This window comes from Artibeus jamaicensis, unplaced genomic scaffold (assembly GCF_021234435.1).
Source record: "Artibeus jamaicensis isolate MK-2021 breed Jamaican fruit bat unplaced genomic scaffold, CSHL_Jam_final contig_685, whole genome shotgun sequence".
NCBI classification, from domain to species: domain Eukaryota; kingdom Metazoa; phylum Chordata; class Mammalia; order Chiroptera; family Phyllostomidae; genus Artibeus; species Artibeus jamaicensis.
Genome location: NW_026521924.1, coordinates 35598213 through 35613934, shown reverse-complemented (window position 1 = coordinate 35613934; position 15722 = coordinate 35598213). Strand labels below are relative to the sequence as shown.

The 15722-nt window shown below is 67.5% G+C and overlaps 1 protein-coding gene across 1 annotated transcript in view; it reads left to right on the top strand.

Annotated features, from left to right (window-relative positions):
* LAMA5 (laminin subunit alpha 5) overlaps window positions 1-15722 on the top strand; it is a 42061-nt gene that overhangs the window by 17437 nt on the left and 8902 nt on the right. The window contains exons 12-50 of the mRNA XM_037153533.2: window positions 1893-2033; window positions 2121-2258; window positions 2345-2479; window positions 2557-2691; window positions 2771-2908; window positions 3363-3415; window positions 3625-3730; window positions 3839-3891; window positions 3980-4085; window positions 4421-4520; window positions 4661-4817; window positions 4949-5087; window positions 5270-5412; window positions 5497-5603; window positions 5697-5850; window positions 6202-6362; window positions 6454-6562; window positions 7924-8021; window positions 8099-8300; window positions 8407-8533; window positions 8985-9124; window positions 9649-9764; window positions 9877-10088; window positions 10482-10686; window positions 10892-11036; window positions 11246-11386; window positions 11508-11669; window positions 11812-11913; window positions 12004-12087; window positions 12615-12845; window positions 13175-13288; window positions 13462-13589; window positions 13752-13832; window positions 13925-14139; window positions 14443-14543; window positions 14657-14837; window positions 14944-15093; window positions 15305-15456; window positions 15524-15634. Of these exons, the coding sequence (XP_037009428.2) occupies window positions 1893-2033; window positions 2121-2258; window positions 2345-2479; window positions 2557-2691; window positions 2771-2908; window positions 3363-3415; window positions 3625-3730; window positions 3839-3891; window positions 3980-4085; window positions 4421-4520; window positions 4661-4817; window positions 4949-5087; window positions 5270-5412; window positions 5497-5603; window positions 5697-5850; window positions 6202-6362; window positions 6454-6562; window positions 7924-8021; window positions 8099-8300; window positions 8407-8533; window positions 8985-9124; window positions 9649-9764; window positions 9877-10088; window positions 10482-10686; window positions 10892-11036; window positions 11246-11386; window positions 11508-11669; window positions 11812-11913; window positions 12004-12087; window positions 12615-12845; window positions 13175-13288; window positions 13462-13589; window positions 13752-13832; window positions 13925-14139; window positions 14443-14543; window positions 14657-14837; window positions 14944-15093; window positions 15305-15456; window positions 15524-15634 (5273 nt within the window). The remainder of the gene's footprint in view (window positions 1-1892; window positions 2034-2120; window positions 2259-2344; window positions 2480-2556; window positions 2692-2770; window positions 2909-3362; window positions 3416-3624; window positions 3731-3838; window positions 3892-3979; window positions 4086-4420; window positions 4521-4660; window positions 4818-4948; window positions 5088-5269; window positions 5413-5496; window positions 5604-5696; window positions 5851-6201; window positions 6363-6453; window positions 6563-7923; window positions 8022-8098; window positions 8301-8406; window positions 8534-8984; window positions 9125-9648; window positions 9765-9876; window positions 10089-10481; window positions 10687-10891; window positions 11037-11245; window positions 11387-11507; window positions 11670-11811; window positions 11914-12003; window positions 12088-12614; window positions 12846-13174; window positions 13289-13461; window positions 13590-13751; window positions 13833-13924; window positions 14140-14442; window positions 14544-14656; window positions 14838-14943; window positions 15094-15304; window positions 15457-15523; window positions 15635-15722) is intronic.

The following is a 15722-nucleotide window of genomic DNA, read 5'->3' as shown; positions in this document are numbered from 1 at the left end:
GCATTTTCAAAGCACAGCCCAAGGCCACAGTGTGATGGCTGGAGTTCTTCTCCGCCGTGCACGGGGCAGAGACTTCGCTTCCTTATGTAGAAACTTTTGGACTAAAATTTTTAATGCCTTCTGTCGTGTAGTTTGTTCCTGTTTTTGAGAGCTCCTTGAATTAGTTACCCTACTTGGTCTCCCTTAGTCAGTCATCAGCAAGCAGGTTTAAAGCAATAGCTCCAGGAAAGTGTCGAAAATGTCTTCTCAGTGGTCATGACAGAGGTGCTGTTGGCACCCAGTGGGTGGAGGGCGGCCAGGGATGAGCTAAATGTCCCACAGCCCCACCCCACCTGCTGTCCAGCCCAGAATGCGGGAGGTGCCGAGGTCGAGAAACCGGGCAGGAGCTATCACTGCGCCCCGGAGTGCAGCTTTGGCCAGCCTCGTCTTGCCGGGTTGACTGTTGTGCTCTCACCCCTGCTTTTTTCTGTGTATCCGGCCATGTCAGGCTTTATTCTCTGTGACCCGAGTTCTTTAGAATCGTGTTTGTCCTTCTCGGCATTCGATTTCCTCTCCGCCCTTCTCTTGTTGGCTCGGCCCACATCCTTCCGCATCACGGTTGGGTTCAGTGACGGACAGCGTCTGGGTTTTGTTTTGGGAACGCCACGCTTTGCTTCTCGCCCGTTGAGGCCGGTCTGCGAGTGCCTGGCGGGAGCGTGGGCTCTCCGCTGGGGGCAGATCTCTGCGTGTTCAGGCACACGTGTCAACTATGCTGTTTAAAGCCACTCTGTCCTCGCTTAGTTCTTGTCACGTCCTGAGGACAGTGGATGCCGTCTTTCTCTCTAGGACCGTGGCTTTGCCAGACTCTCAGTTTTGGTAGTTTGGCTTTCTGCACCTTGAGACCCCATTCATCTGGCTCTTAGGGACTGGGGTTTGCTGCCCCCTTGGGTGGGGCGAGTCCATGCTCTCAGCACTTACTCCCCTTGTCCCCGTTGATGCTTGTGGCCTGGGGGTTGTCTCTCCCCACTCCACGCTCACCCTCTCTGAATCGGCGCTGGACCCTGTCCCTTCGTGCATCTCTGCTTCCTGTCCAGGTCCCCAGGGCAAGGTGCGTCCTTCCGAGAGGACATGAGCGGGTTTTCCATTCACAGTCAAACTGGCACCTTGGGGCTTCATTTCAGGAGTGCAGACGTGGCCTGTTCCAGGGTGGAGGCCACCCGGCTGTCCCTGCCAGGCCACTTCTCCCGATCTGCTTCATGGGCCCCCTCCTGCCTGTTGCTGGGTTGAGCCACCAAATGTATTTGGGTTTTGGTTGGTGCACCTGTGTTTCATCCTGTGAGAGTTTCTAGTTCTGGTCCATGGTGACCCTTAGATTTTGGACAAACATCGAACTGTCACTTTCTCTTAGCGACAGAAACTAACTGGTCCTCATTGCCTTCCTAATGCACAAGTGAAGACTTTAGCACAACTTTTCTCCCTTCTTCCCCCCACCCCCCTGAAATCATTTATAAAGACTCGAGTTTTCTTTTCACTGTGTGCGATTCTGCATTTGACTTTTCACTCGGCGTCCATGGAGTGAAAACCAAGTCACGCATGTTCCGTTGCCGTCACTCCATCACACGCCACCGTCTTCCTGGAACACTGGCTTTCCTTCCTGGGGATCTGTTTTGTCACTCATTGGCTCCCTTTTAAACTAAAAACCATTTCCAATCACATGCAACCTGCAATATTATGTACAACGCAGTGGTCAGGCGTCTGTGCACCTTCCCAGGCGACCTCCGCAGGCCTGGTGCCCGCTGGACGTTTGCTGCCCTGGCGAGTGAAAGTGCCAGGGGAGGCGTTGGTGGTGGAGGGAGGTCGGTGATGGGGAGGCCAGGTTTGCAGGGCCCCTGAGCGCCCCCTCCCGTCTACAGACTGTGACTGCAATGCCGCTGGGACCCAGGACAACGCCTGCCAGCGGGACCCACGGGCTGGACGCTGCCTGTGCAAACCCAGCTTCCAGGGCGACCACTGTGAGCTGTGTGCCCCGGGCTTCCACGGCCCCGACTGCCAGCGTGAGTCCAGCCCCGACCTGTCCCTGCCCCGCTCCCCGGACGCGGGCCACCGGCCTGCTCTGACCCTGGTGGCCGCCCCTCCCGCAGCGTGCCGCTGTTCCAGCCCTGGAGTGCTTCACGGTGACTGTGACCGAGACTCCGGCCAATGCGCCTGCCGGGTGGGCTTCGAGGGGGCCGCGTGTGACCGCTGCGCCCCCGGCTACTTCCACTTCCCCCTCTGCCAGCGTGAGGAGGCCTCCCCAGTGGGCCCCGGGCGGGGGGGGGGGGGCCGGGGCCCCGTCCACCCTGCTCAGCGCCCCTCCGCCCCGCAGTGTGTGGCTGCAGCCCTGCAGGGACCCTGCCCACGGGCTGCGACGAGGCCGGCCACTGCCCCTGCCGGCCCGAGTTTGACGGCCCCCACTGTGACCGCTGTCGCCCAGGCCACCACGGCTACCCTGACTGCCGCGGTGAGCTTCCGGCCTGGGCCTGAGGGGAGGGGCAGCGCGCCCCGAGGAGCTGGGGCCTGACCCTGTGTCCCTTGTAGCCTGCAGCTGTGACCCCCGTGGGGCCCTGAACCAGCTCTGCGGTGCAGGCGGGTCGTGCCACTGCCGTCCTGGCTACGCTGGCGCCACCTGCCAGGAGTGCGGCCCTGGTTTCCACGGCTTCCCCGCCTGTGCCCGTGAGTGCCCACCCGCAGGGGGCGGGCGGGCGGGCGGGGTGTGCCGTCCACCGCGTGCCCACGCCCCCTCCTCCCCCAGCCTGCCACTGCTCGGCGGAAGGCTCCCTGCACGCCGCCTGCGACCCCCGCAGTGGACAGTGCAGCTGCCGGCCCCGCGTGACCGGGCTGCGGTGCGACGCCTGCGAGCCGGGCTCCTATGGCTTCCCCGCCTGCGAAGGTGAGGCTGGCGCGGGCTGCGCGGCTCGGCTGTGTGTGGCTCACGCAGGGGACACCTGCACTGCCCATGTGCTTGTTCTCTCATGTGTTCACGTGAGGTTTGTGTGCTTACATGTTTACCCACATGCCTTGTAAGTGTTCACACACAGCCCTGGGTGTGGTTCCTGGATGTGTGTGTGTGTGCTGTGTGCATGGATGTGCTCACATGGCCCCGCGCATGGTGTGTGTTCACACGCTTACTCATGTGCAGTGTGTGCTTGTTGTGTGCCCCTAACCAAATGCGGGGGGGGCAGAGAGGGAGGGACGCCCTCCCAGTATGGGGGCCGGAGCATGGAAGTGCTCGTCTTCATGCCTGTTCACCCCGTGGGAGCCGCGGGCCCTGGCCAGGCCTGGGGCAGTGTCTGGCCATCAGATCAAAGACCAAGGGATGACCGTGGCCCGGGGTCTCTCCACAGCTGGCTCCTGCCACCCTGCTGGCCTGGCCCCAGGCGATAACATCTTTCCAGAGGTGAGCCCTGGTCAGCCCTCGATGGGGTTGAGACCATGTGTCCCTTGCTAATGGGTTACTATGGCAACCTCAAGTCTCATTTGTTCCCCTGCTGGTCCTCTGTCCCCACTCCGGGGGCACCCCCGAGCTGGCACAGGCTCCAGGCCTGAGGGTTCATGGAGAGGAGGGTGGGGGGCCACTCTGACCCTCGGTCTCACCCTCCCCCCCAGGCGCAGGCCCCCTGCAGGTGCCGGGCTCACGTGGAGGGGCCAAGCTGCGACCGCTGCAAACCCGGGTTCTGGGGGCTCAGTCCCAGCAACCCCGAGGGCTGTACCCGTGAGTTTTCCCTGAGCGGGGCCGTGGGCCGGGGGAGGTGCCCAGGGAGGCAGAGCCCGGGCCCTGCCTCCCCCTCCGAACTCTCAGGCCTGCTCTGCCCTCCCCCAGGTTGCAGCTGCGACCCCAGAGGCACGCTGGGTGGGGCTGCCCAGTGCCAGCTGGTGAGTCTGCGGGCCAAGGTGCTGGGGGCCGTGGGGCAGGCACAGGGGGGCCCCTGCCCGCCCAACCCCACCTTCTCCCGACCCCCAGGGAAATGGTCAGTGCTTCTGCAAGCCTCACGCGTGCGGCCAGACCTGCGGGGCCTGCAGGGACGGCTTCTTTGGGCTGGACCGGGCTGACTACTTCGGCTGCCGCAGTGAGTGCCCTCCCACTGGGCCCTGGGGCCACCGTCGGCGGGGGGCAAGGCTGAGCCCAGCGAGGGACAGACGGCTTGCGGGTCCCCAGCAGGACCTGGGCACGGACAGGGTTCTGCTCTCAGGCCCCCTCCACTCAGTGCTGCCCCCACAGGCCTCGCGGATCCACCCCCTTGCCCCTGCGCCTGGCCTCGGGACCCCCGTCACCCAGAGTGCCAAACGGCGCCTCTGCCCGGTTGCCACAACAAGGCGGGCGGAGACCCCAAGCGCAGAGCAGGGTCCTGCGGGGGGCAGGGGCAGCAGCGCTGACCTTGGCCCCTGTCCCCCGCTCGTGCAGGCTGCCGGTGCGACGTTGGGGGTGCGCTGGGCCAGGGCTGTGAGCCGAGAACGGGTGCCTGCCGGTGCCGCCCCAACACCCAGGGCCCTACCTGCAGCGAGTGAGTGCCCCCCCCCCTCCGGCTGCGGGATAGGGCGCCGGGTGGGGGCGCGGCCAGTCCACGGGGCTTGTCCCTGGGGACCCCAGGGGCTGCGCAGGGCCAGCGCCGGCCCCGCCCAGACGCACCGCCACCCCCTCCAGGCCTGCGAGGAACCACTACCTCCCCGACCTGCACCACCTGCGCCTGGAGCTGGAGGAGGCCGTCACGCCCGAGGGCCGCCCGGCGCGCTTCGGCTTCAACCCCCTGGAGTTCGAAAACTTCAGCTGGCGAGGCTACGCACAGATGGCACCCATCCAGGTGGGCCTGGGGCTGCAGCCCCCCCGGGCTGCGCGGCGGTGCCCAGGGCGGTGGGCGGGCCTCGGAAGCCCCAGGACCCTGCTGGGAATGGCCAGGGAGGGGTGACTCCATTTTCCACTCCCGGCCCCCAGCCCCGGATTGTGGCCAGGCTGACCGTGACCTCCCCTGACCTCTTCTGGCTGGTCTCCCGCTACGTCAACCGTGGGCCCGCCAGTGTGAGCGGGCGCGTCTCTGTGCAGGAGGAGGGCAAGTTTGCCGCCTGCGCCGACTGTGAGTGCCTGGGGGGGCGCCGCACCCCTGGCCCTGCCCCCCTCAAACCTGCATCCCCCGAGTCCCCGCCCAGCCTTGGCACATGTGTGGGTGGGAGCCAGGTGGTGCCGCCGGCCCTGGTGAGCGGGGCCAGGGGCCCGTGGGTCGTGTCCAGTCTCACCGCCCCGCCCCTCCCCACCCAGGCACAGGGCAGAGCCAGCCGGTGGTCTTCCCACCCAGCACGGAGCCCGCCTTCGTCACTGTGCCTCAGAGGGGCTTTGGGGAGCCCTTCGTGCTGAACCCCGGCACCTGGGCCCTGCTGGTGGAGGCTGAAGGGGTGCTCCTGGTGAGACAGGGGCTCATGGGTTTGGGGGGCAGGGCAGGGCCCAGGCAAGGCTGCAGCACGGACCTCCCGCCCTCCCTCCTGCAGGACTACGTGGCCCTGCTGCCCAGCGCCTACTACGAGGCAGCCCTCCTGCAGCTGCGGGTGACCGAGGCCTGCACGTTCCGGCCCGCCGCCCAGGGCTCCGGGGAGAAGTGAGGGCCGCCCTGCAGAGGGTGGGGGGGCTGGCCCTCCCTGTGCTCAGGCCTCTGGGCCTGTGCTGACTTGGACCGTGTCCCCACCCACAGCTGCCTGCTCTACGCCCACCTGCCCCTGGAAGGCTTCCCCGCGGCACCGGGGCCCGGGGCCCTGTGCCTGCAGGACAACAGCCTGCCCCGGCCCTGCCCAACGGAGCGGCTCAGCCCCACGCACCCCCCGCTGGTCCTCTGCCAGGGCAGTGACGTGCGTGTCCCCCGGGGCGAGACCTGGGGGGAGGGGTGCCCTTGGCCTGGGGGACGGGACATAGGTGAAGGGCAGGAGTGACTCAGGCCAGCCTGGGGTCTGGCCTTGGCAGCTGGGACGCCTGTGGGGCCCCGTCCACGGTCCCCGCCCTTTGGCTCACTGAGAGGCCAAGGGGGTCGCTGGTTCCCTCCAAAGCCTCATTGGGGGTCGGGGGTGGGCAGGGGAGGCCAGAGGGTGAGCGGCTGCAGTGTCCCAGGGGCAGGGCCCCTGGCAGCGTCCAGAAGTGTCCCCCTGGGGTCCTGTTCCCTGGGGGAGGGGCAGGACAGGCCTCTGATTGCCCTGTCCCCCCAGGTGGACGTCCAGCTGCAGGTGGCAGTGCCGAGGCCAGGCCGCTATGCCCTGGTGGTGCAGTATGCCAACGAGGCGGCCCGCCAGGAGCTGGGTGTGGCTGTGCACACCCCCGGGCAACCCCCCCAGCAGGGGGGGCTCACCCTGCACCCCTGCCTGTACAGGTGCGCATGGAGAGGGTGGGAAGATCTGAGGCCGGGCGGGAGGGTTGGGCCCCGGGGTTGCCTGGCTGCTGACCACCCTGCCCCCCGCCAGCACTCTGTGCCGGGGCGCCGCTCTGGACCACCAGCACCTCCCAGCCGTCTTCCAAGTGGACACGGACGCCAGCATCCGACTCACCGCCGAGCAGGCGCACTTCTTCCTGGTGAGGCCCTGACCCCTGACCTCTCCTCACCTGTGCCGGCCCCAGGACCCCCCCAGGAGGTCAGGTCTTTCAGATTTTAAACCCACGTAACAAGTAAGCAGAAGAATGATAAGGGCCTGAGGTCCCCCTCACCGGGGCCAGGTCAGCTCTCACCCTGTCCTGGCTCTTCTGGACCCCGCTCCTGCGGGCTGCTCTCCCCGCCCCTGGACACAAGACGCCTCTCTGTGTACTAGTGACATCCACTGCCACGTACGGGGACGTGTGCGTCCCGGAGTCCGCGTAGGAAGAGATGGCGATCTTAGCAAAAGCCTGTTTGGGGTACGACTCACCCAGACCTCCCACCGCGCGCCCTGGGGCCCCTCCCTGGAGTTGGGAAGGGTCCCATTCGCTGGGCGTCCTGAAGTTGAGGGCTGGATAGCGTCTCTGCCGTGAACTGGCTCCCGCACCAGCCTCACAGGGCTGGTGAGCCCCTGGTGGCTAAGTGGTTGCAGTGGCCGAACGTGGCACAGCCTCTGTAGGTCTGGTGCCCAGACCCAGGCACCAGGACACAGAAGCAGAGGGATGGCGCCCGCCCCTGCGAAGCGGCTCAGTCTGCTGTGTGGCGCTCCCCAGGCCCACAGGAAACTCCTCTGAGCAGTAAATGCACAGTTTCATCCAAGGGTCCAGTACTGAGGAGAGGCTGCCACACCGGCGGCGACCCCGTGCCTCCGGTCCGGCGGTGCCTCCCGGAGTCGCTAGCAGACACGGGCCGCTGAGGCTGCCGCCTGTCTGTCCGTGCCGGGCCCGTGCTTTCCCTGGCCCCCTGTCCAAAGGCCAGGCTGTGTCCACCTGTCCACAGACACTTCCACGTAGGTGGGAGCACACCCACGGCGCACCTTGTGCCCCGGGGGCCCCCAGGGCAGCCACCCCCACGCCGAGGGCGTCCCAACTCTGCCGGTTTTGGGAACTCTGTGATGCGCCACACAGGGCGCCCCCTGCCGGCCCCATGTGGTGGATACATGTGGGTGCTGCTGTGGTCACGCAGCTGCAATGCCCTGTTTTGGTCGCATTTGTCAGGTGCACACTTCCAGTCCCAGTGAACGGTCCAGGGCAGGAACACCCGCCCGTGACCCTGTCTCGAGTGCTCGGGGGAAGCAGGTGGTCAGACTGCTGGTGGTGAAGGGTGGCCAGCAGGGAAGAGCGGCCTTGGGGACAGCTGGGAGGTGCCTGAGACCCCAGAAGCTGGAGTTGGAGGCAAGGGGTCAGGCCACCGGAGGAGGGGCCGGCAGAGCCTTGGTGCCCAGCTCGGGGCTCAGGACGGACACCGGTGTGGACAGGCTGCACTGCTCCTCCCACACCCACGCCTGGCCCTCTGCCCACAGCACAGCGTCACCCTGGTGCCGGTGGAGACATTCAGCCTGGAGTTGGTGGAGCCCCAGGTCCACTGTGTCAGCAGCCACGGGACCTTCAGCCCCAGCAGGTAGCAGCCTGGGGGGTTGGGTGGAGCGGGCAGCAGGCACACTGGCCGGGCCAGGGCTCACCCTGTGCTCCCCGCAGTGCCAACTGCCTGCCCTCCCGCTACCCGAAGCCCCCCCAGCCCATCGTCCTCAGGGACTGCCAGGTGTTGCCGCTGCCGCCCGGCCTCCCCCTGACGCTCTCGCAGGAGCTCACACCGGGCGACCCCCCGCCGGGGCCCCAGCCTCGGCCCCCCACTGCTGTGGACCCCGATGCTGAGCCCACCTTGCTGCGGCACCCCCAGGTGAGAGCCCAGGGCTGGGGACAGGGATGTGGGCAGGAAGGACTTGCAAGGGCCCCCCAGCGTCCCCACTCCTCCGCCCACTCACGCAGGGTGACTCTCCCTGCAGGGAACAGTGGTCTTCACCACCCACGTGCCCACCTTGGGCCGCTACGCCTTCCTGCTGCACGGCTACCAGCCCGCCCACCCCAGCTTCCCGGTGGAGGTTCTCATCAACGGGGGCCGCGTCTGGCAGGGTGAGTGGCTGTGGCGGGGGCAGGGCTCCGGACCGGGAGCCCGCTGGGGGTCTCATGCACACAGCCCACTGGCCTGGCTGTGACAGGCCCACACCCCCTCCTGCCACCAGTTCCCCAGCGAGGTGCCACAGGGTCCACCCAGGGTCCTGTGCCGCCAGCCCCACTTCCTGGCCCCCTTCCCAGACTCTGCTCACACCCAGTCCACAGATTAGGGGTTGCCCGTTACACATGGGTGATTGAGGGGTCACCACGGGTCCACTGCACACATGTTCCTTCCTACGTGTTTGTCTGTCTTGTTTTCACTCGGCTCAGCCCAGGGCCATGCTGGTTCATGGGGTGTGGGGCGGAGTCCTCACCCCTGCTGACTCCAAGGGGCCCCCTAAGCAGGAAGAGGCCATGGGCCAGGGTGGTCTGCGGGGGAAGGGCTGACCTATGGTCCTTCCCCCTCCAGGCCACGCCAACGCCACCTTCTGCCCACATGCCTACGGCTGCCGCGTCCTGGTGGTGTGTGAGGGCCGGGCCGTCTTGGACGTGACTGACAATGAGCTCACCGTGACCGTGCGTGTGCCAAAGGGCCGGTGGCTCTGGCTGGTGAGTCCTGAGCCTGGTGTCCCCTCACGTGGACATCCTGAACCTGTCTGGGGACCAGCCGTCCCCACACCTGTCACACGGCCCGAGGTCACTCAGCCAGGGTGTGTCCCCCACCTGTACCCGTGCTGGATGCCGGGAGCAGCAGCCTCTGGCGACCTCCGGAGGGGGCACCAGTCCCCCCAGAGCCCTGCTGGTCGGGGGGGGGGTTTCCTGGAGCAGATGGCCTGCAGGGGTACAGAGGGAGGGCCCCTGGCAGAAGGTGCTGCCTCGTCTCTCTCCCCAAGCTCCCAAGAGGCCATGGAGCCAGCTGCCCTCCGAGCGGCCCAGGCAGGGACCCAGACCCTGCCAGCCTTGCGGGGGCCCAGGCCGCGGGATGATGCCAACCCCGCCTTAGCTGCCTGGCCAGATGGTGGCCGGTCACAGAGGCCCCTGGAGTCGAGCTCCAGCCAGCAGGCTCTGGCACAGTTCCCGGACCCGGGCCCTCTGCTGGGCCCCTGGGAGGTGACCAGACCCTGGTGCCCTAGGAGTACGTGCTGGTGGTCCCCGAGGACGCCTACAGCTCCAGCTACCTCCGGGAGGAGCCCCTGGACAAGTCCTACGACTTCATCAGCCAGTGTGCCAGCCACGGCTACCACATCAGGTGGGCGGGGCTCCGGGCTGGGAGGGGTGGGGCTCCGGGCGGGGGCGGGCACCGGTGGGAGGGGCCAGTCCAGGCACCGAGCTGGCCTTACCACCTGCCCCTCCCCCCACAGCCCCACCAGCTCTTCGCAGTTCTGCCGCGATGCCGCCACCTCCCTGTCCCTTTTCTACAACAACGGGGCTCGGCCGTGTAGCTGCCACGAAGTGGGTGCGACCGGCCCCACCTGCGAGCCCTTTGGGGGCCAGTGTCCCTGCCGGGCCTATGTCATTGGCCGAGACTGCTCCCGCTGTGCCACCGGCTACTGGGGCTTCCCCAACTGCAGGCGTGAGCACCTTGGTCCATGGCTTCGCCAGTGAGGGGGGGGTGGCGCCTGAATCCAGGGGGGTGCTTTCTGGTACAGGGGGCTCCCCAGGAAGTATGGACAGTGGTCGGGAGAACATTCTAGAGCCTGGCAGACCAGACCAGCCACCTCCTCTCCATGGGACCTTGGGCAGCTTCTGGCCCGGGCCTTACAGGGTTGTCCAGAGGTTCCAGGGCCTAGACGGCGATTCTGGGCCTCTGACCCCATGCTGGAGGAGCTGCCTGAGGCTCGGGCGTGGAGCTGGGGGGAATGGGCTGGGAGGTGGGGTGGGGCATCCCCAGCCTTGCCGCCCCGAGCTGCAGTCTGGGCCCCCAAGTGGGGCAGAGGGGCCCACCAGCCCTGTGTGCGACCCACAGCCTGCGACTGCGGCGGCCGCCTGTGCGAGGAGCTGACCGGCCGCTGCATCTGCCCGCCCCGCACCGTCCCCCCCGACTGCGCTGTCTGCCAGCCCCTGACCTTCGGCTGCCACCCCCTGGCCGGCTGCGAGGAGTGCAACTGCTCGGGGCCCGGGGTGCAGGAGCTCACAGACCCCACTTGTGACAAGGACAGTGGCCAGTGCGAGTGAGAGCCCAGGACGGGGGCCCGGGTTCTGGGGGTGTTTCTGGGCCGGCAGCCCCCACCGCCCCCACGATCGCTCCTGGGGTTCCACAGCATGCTCTCCTTCAGTTTGGGGGGCCGGGGACCGCCTGCCGTCTCTCACTTCAGCGTGAGGGGTTCGGGTGGAAGGAAGGCCCAGCCGGCTTCTGAATCCCCCGCCTCCCGGCAGGTGCAGACCCCATGTGGCCGGGCGCCGCTGTGACGCCTGCGCCCCGGGCTTCTACGGCTACCCCAGCTGCCGCCCCTGTGACTGCCTCCACGCCGGCTCTGCCCCTGGCGTGTGCGACCCCGTCACAGGCCAGTGCCGCTGCAAGGTGAGGGGCAAGGGTGCTGGGGGGGCGCTGGGGCCTGCACCCCACCCACCCCTCATCCTGCCTCACCCTCAGCAGCTCATTCCCTGGGGTGGTTGGGAGCCCCGGGGAGGTGCGGGAGAACCTCCCCCGGCGACGGTGTGACAAGGAGACGGGCAGCTGGGGGCCGACATACAGCCGGCCAATGGCCTCTCCCTGACCTCTGCCCCCAGGAGAACGTCCAGGGCCCCAGGTGTGACCAGTGCCGCGTCGGGACCTTCTCCCTGGACGCTGCCAACCCCAAAGGCTGCACCCGCTGCTTCTGCTTTGGGGCCACAGAGCGCTGCCGGAGTTCCATCCACGGCCGCCAGGAGGTGCATGGGCAGGGCCACGCCACCTCAGGGAGGGGACTGCCCAACCAGCGGTGTCCCATGGAGGGCGGGTCCTGGGACGTTCGGTGGCACTCACCGAGTGTCCCTCCCCTGTGCTCTGCAGTTCGTGGACATGGAAGGCTGGACGCTGGTGAGCAGCGACCGGCAGGTCGTGCCCCATGAGCTACGGGAGGAGGGCAGCCTGCTCTACGCAGACCTGCGGCGCATCCCCGAGGGCTTCCCGGAGCTGTACTGGCAGGCGCCGCCCTCCTACCTGGGGGACCGGGTAAGCGGGCGCATCAGTCCTGGGCTGGGGTGCCTGTGCACAGGGAGGCGCGGGGGCTCTGAGAGGGTGCACAAGGCCACCGTGCATGACTCGGCCTGTGGGCAGCATCTGGCCAGGTCACATTCCCCTGTCCGGTCTCCAGGTGTCATCCTACGGGGGGACCCTCCGCTACGAACTGCACTCGGAGATTCAGCGTGGAGACGTGTTCCTCCCCACGGAGAGCAGGCCGGATGTGGTGCTGCAGGTGGCCAGCGGGGTGGTTGCAGCCGGGCGGGTGGGCACGGTGGAGCCAGGACTGGGGCAGCCCTGACCAGGCGCTTGCCTGCCTCCCCAGGGCAACCAGATGAGCATCATGTTCCTGGAGCCGGCGTACCCGGAGCCCGGCCACGGGCACCGCGGGCGGCTGCAGCTGGTGGAGGTGGGTGGCGCTGTGTGGCCCGTCCGTGTCTTTGCCCCGGTCTCTTTTGGCTGGGGGTTGAAGCCTGCCTCCTGAAGCTTCAGTGTTACTCTGACACGTGCCCCACGTCCAACGTTGGGGAAGTGGCTGTCCCCTCCCGGTCAGTAGCTTGCCTGTTCGCTCCGAGACGTTCAGATTGGCAGAAGTCCTTACGTTTCCTGTTCTCGGATGCGTGGAGCTCTCGTCGGCAGGTGGAGTTTCTGTGTCTCCTTAAGAGAGTGTTTGGCCCTGACATCGGAAAGTACTCATGTTCATTTTCTTCTAAACACTTCAACTCTCTGTTTGGAAACTCACTGAGCTGGGTTTTGTGCCCCGTGGGAGGGAGGGACCAGGCACCACTCTCCCCCCCCACGATGATGACAATGATGGGCTGTTCTAGCCTGGGTCTCACCCCTCCTGCCCTGAGGGACCTGAAGGCCCCCATCCCCTTGGGAAGGTCTGTTCCGAGCGCCTGCTCGGCCCCACTGAGGACTGTGGTGGCCCTGCAGGGAAACTTCCGGCACACGGAGACCCACAGCGCCGTGTCCCGCGAGGAGCTCATGATGGTGCTGGCCGGCCTGCAGCAGCTGCAGATCCGTGCCCTCTTCTCCAAGGTCTCCTCCGCCGTCTCCCTGGGCAGGGTGGCGCTGGAGGTGGCCGGAGAGACGGGCAGGGGGCCCCCGGCCAGCAACGTGGAGCTGTGCATGTGCCCCGCCAACTACCTCGGGGCCTCGTGCCAGGTGAGGTGGGGGAAGGGCGGGCTGCCCACCGTGCCCACCCTCCCCTGGCACCCACTCTTGCCTTCTGTCCCCACTGGTGCCCCCCCATTTTATCTCCCACCTGCTGGGTGCCACCCTCCCAGCAGCCTGACCTTCCCACCTCCGGCCGAGCCAGCAGCTGGCTCACCTGTCTGCTTGTCCACTATCACCCTGTGTCCCTGCCCTTGACCCACTCACTGCCCGAGTACCCACCGGTCTGCCTGAGTCTGACTTGTGAGCGTGGTCCCCAGCCCACCCCCAAGCCGGGCTGGCCAGCCTCTTCTGACCACTGATGCCGATGCCACCCCCAGGAATGTGCCCCTGGCTATTACCGGGACGTCAAAGGGCTCTTTTTGGGTCGCTGTGTGCCCTGTCAGTGCAACGGCCACTCAGACCTATGCGTCCCTGGCGTGGGCACTTGCATGGTGAGTGCGGCTGGCGGAGGGAGGGCAGCCACCAAGGCACCCCTGAGGGACCTGTGGGTCCATGGTCACGGACACACGGAGGCTTGGGGAGGCTCCTGGGTAGAGTGCCAGCCGGGTCGGGGTCGGAGCTGGAGGTCAGCGTCCTCGGTGCTGACCCGCCCCCTCCACCTCAGGGCTGCCAGCACAACACCGAGGGCGACCACTGCGAGCGCTGCCAGGCCGGCTTCGTGCGCAGTGGGTCCGAGGACCCCGCAGCCCCCTGCGTCAGCTGCCCCTGCCCCGTTTCGGTGCCTTCCAACAAGTAAGCTGGTCCAGTCGACCCTGCCGTCCACCGCGGCCGGGCAGCTGGGTGGGCCCCTGAGGTGGGGATGGTGCCCGACTCCTGGAGTCTGGCCCAGTCTGGGTACGTGGGGGCGCTCCCGCGGGGTGTGCGGGTACATGACGGCCACCTCCGTTTCCGCAGCTTCGCGGTGGGCTGCGTCTTCACGGGGGGCCGCGCGCAGTGTCTGTGCAAACCCGGCTACGCGGGAGCCTCCTGCGAGCGGTGAGCCTGGGGGAGGGGCCTACGATGTGGGGGCGGGGCCTACGAGGGGGCGGGGCCCGCCGAGCGCCCCGCTAACCCTGCCCGCGCCCCAGATGTGCCCCCGGCTTTTTCGGCAACCCGCTAGTGCTGGGCAGCTCGTGCCAGCCCTGCAACTGCAGCGGCAACGGGGACCCCAACCTGCTCTTCAACGACTGCGACCCCCTGACGGGCGCCTGCCGCACCTGCCTGCACCACACCGCAGGGCCCCACTGCGAGACCTGCGCCCCCGGCTTCTATGGCAACGCCCTGCTGCCCGGAAACTGCACCCGTAGGTCCCCCCGGGGTGCTGGGTGTCCCTGGGAGCAGGCTGTGTCCCATGCCAGGCAGCTGTGGGGCCAGCCTCTACTGAGGGTGAACCCAGGGAGGGCTCTGGCAGGGTGGGACAGTGAGGGGACCTTGAGGAGGCCGCATGTGGTCAGCTGGGGTGTCCTATCACTCTGGACCAGGGGAAGGTGGTAAAAAGTGAGGGGCACGTAAGGACCTGAGAGGCGGACTTACTCCTGCTCAGTGTTTGTGGGAGAAGGGAAAAACCTGACAGGGAGGGCTACGATCACAGTTTCACTTCCTATAGGGTGTGACTGCTCCCCGTGTGGGACAGAGGCCTGTGACCCCCACAGTGGGCAGTGTTTGTGCAAGGCTGGTGTGACAGGGCCTCACTGTGACCGCTGTCAGGTAGGGCTGCCTGGGGGGGCTTCAGGCTGGAGGGTGGGAACTTAGGATTGAAGGAGTGGCAGAAGCAGGGTCCTGGGGGCTGGCCGGGGCTGTGACCACACCTGTGCCCACAGGAAGGCCATTTCGGCTTCGAGAGCTGCGGGGGTTGCCGCCCGTGCACCTGCGGACCAGCCTCTGAGGGCTCCAACTGCCATCCCCAGACCGGGCAGTGCCACTGTCAGCCTGGGGCCGGGGGGCTCCAGTGCCAAGAGTGTGCCGCCGGCCACTGGGGCCGCCCCGAGCATGGCTGCAGGCGTGAGTGTGGAGGGTGGGGCCTGTGGGGTGGGGCACCTCCGGATGGCGAGTGCCCAGGGGCCCTCTGCCAGCCACCCACCTCACTCCCTCCGCCCCCCCGTCCCAGGCTGCCAGTGCCAGGGGGGCCACTGTGACGTGCACACGGGCCGCTGCACGTGTCCCCCGGGGCTCAGCGGGGACCGCTGTGACGCCTGCAGCCAGCAGCACCAGGTGCCGGTGCCCGGCAGGCCCGGGGGCCCTGGCGTGCACTGCGAAGGTGCGTCCCCACCCCATCCCTCCCCCAGCCCCCCACCAACCCGGAGACCCCAGCATTAACTTCAACTCCCAGGGGATCCTGTGGCCACAACTCTCCCTCTCGGTTTTCCAAGGACTGCCACACCTGTCCTTACATTGACCCTCGACCCCCTGGGCTGACCCCTGACCCTCACCTTAGCCCCTCTCACCCGCCCCACCGCCCGCCCTCGCAGTGTGCGACCACTGCGTGGTCCTGCTGTTGGACGACCTGGAGCGGCTCGGCAGCCTCCTCCCCGCCGTCCGGGAGCAGCTGCAGGCCATCAACACCAGCTCTGCGGCCTGGGCCCGGCTGCACAGGCTGAACGCCTCCATCGCTGACCTGCAGGTACTGAGCGGCGGCCCCCTGGCCTCCCCGTCCCGAGCGTCAGGCCCTCACGGTCCCCTCCCCACAGAGCCAGCTCCGGAGCCCCGAAGGCCCCCGCCACGAGGCCCTGCTGCAGCTGGAGGCACTGGAGGGGCAGAGCGAGAGCCTCGGGCAGGACACCCAGCGGCTGGACGGACAGGCAGGACCCCAAGGCCCTCAGGGCCCCCCTCCGTGGTCTCCTCCCACGGGCCCCTCCCCCTGCACCCCAGACTGTCCGTGTGTCTCCA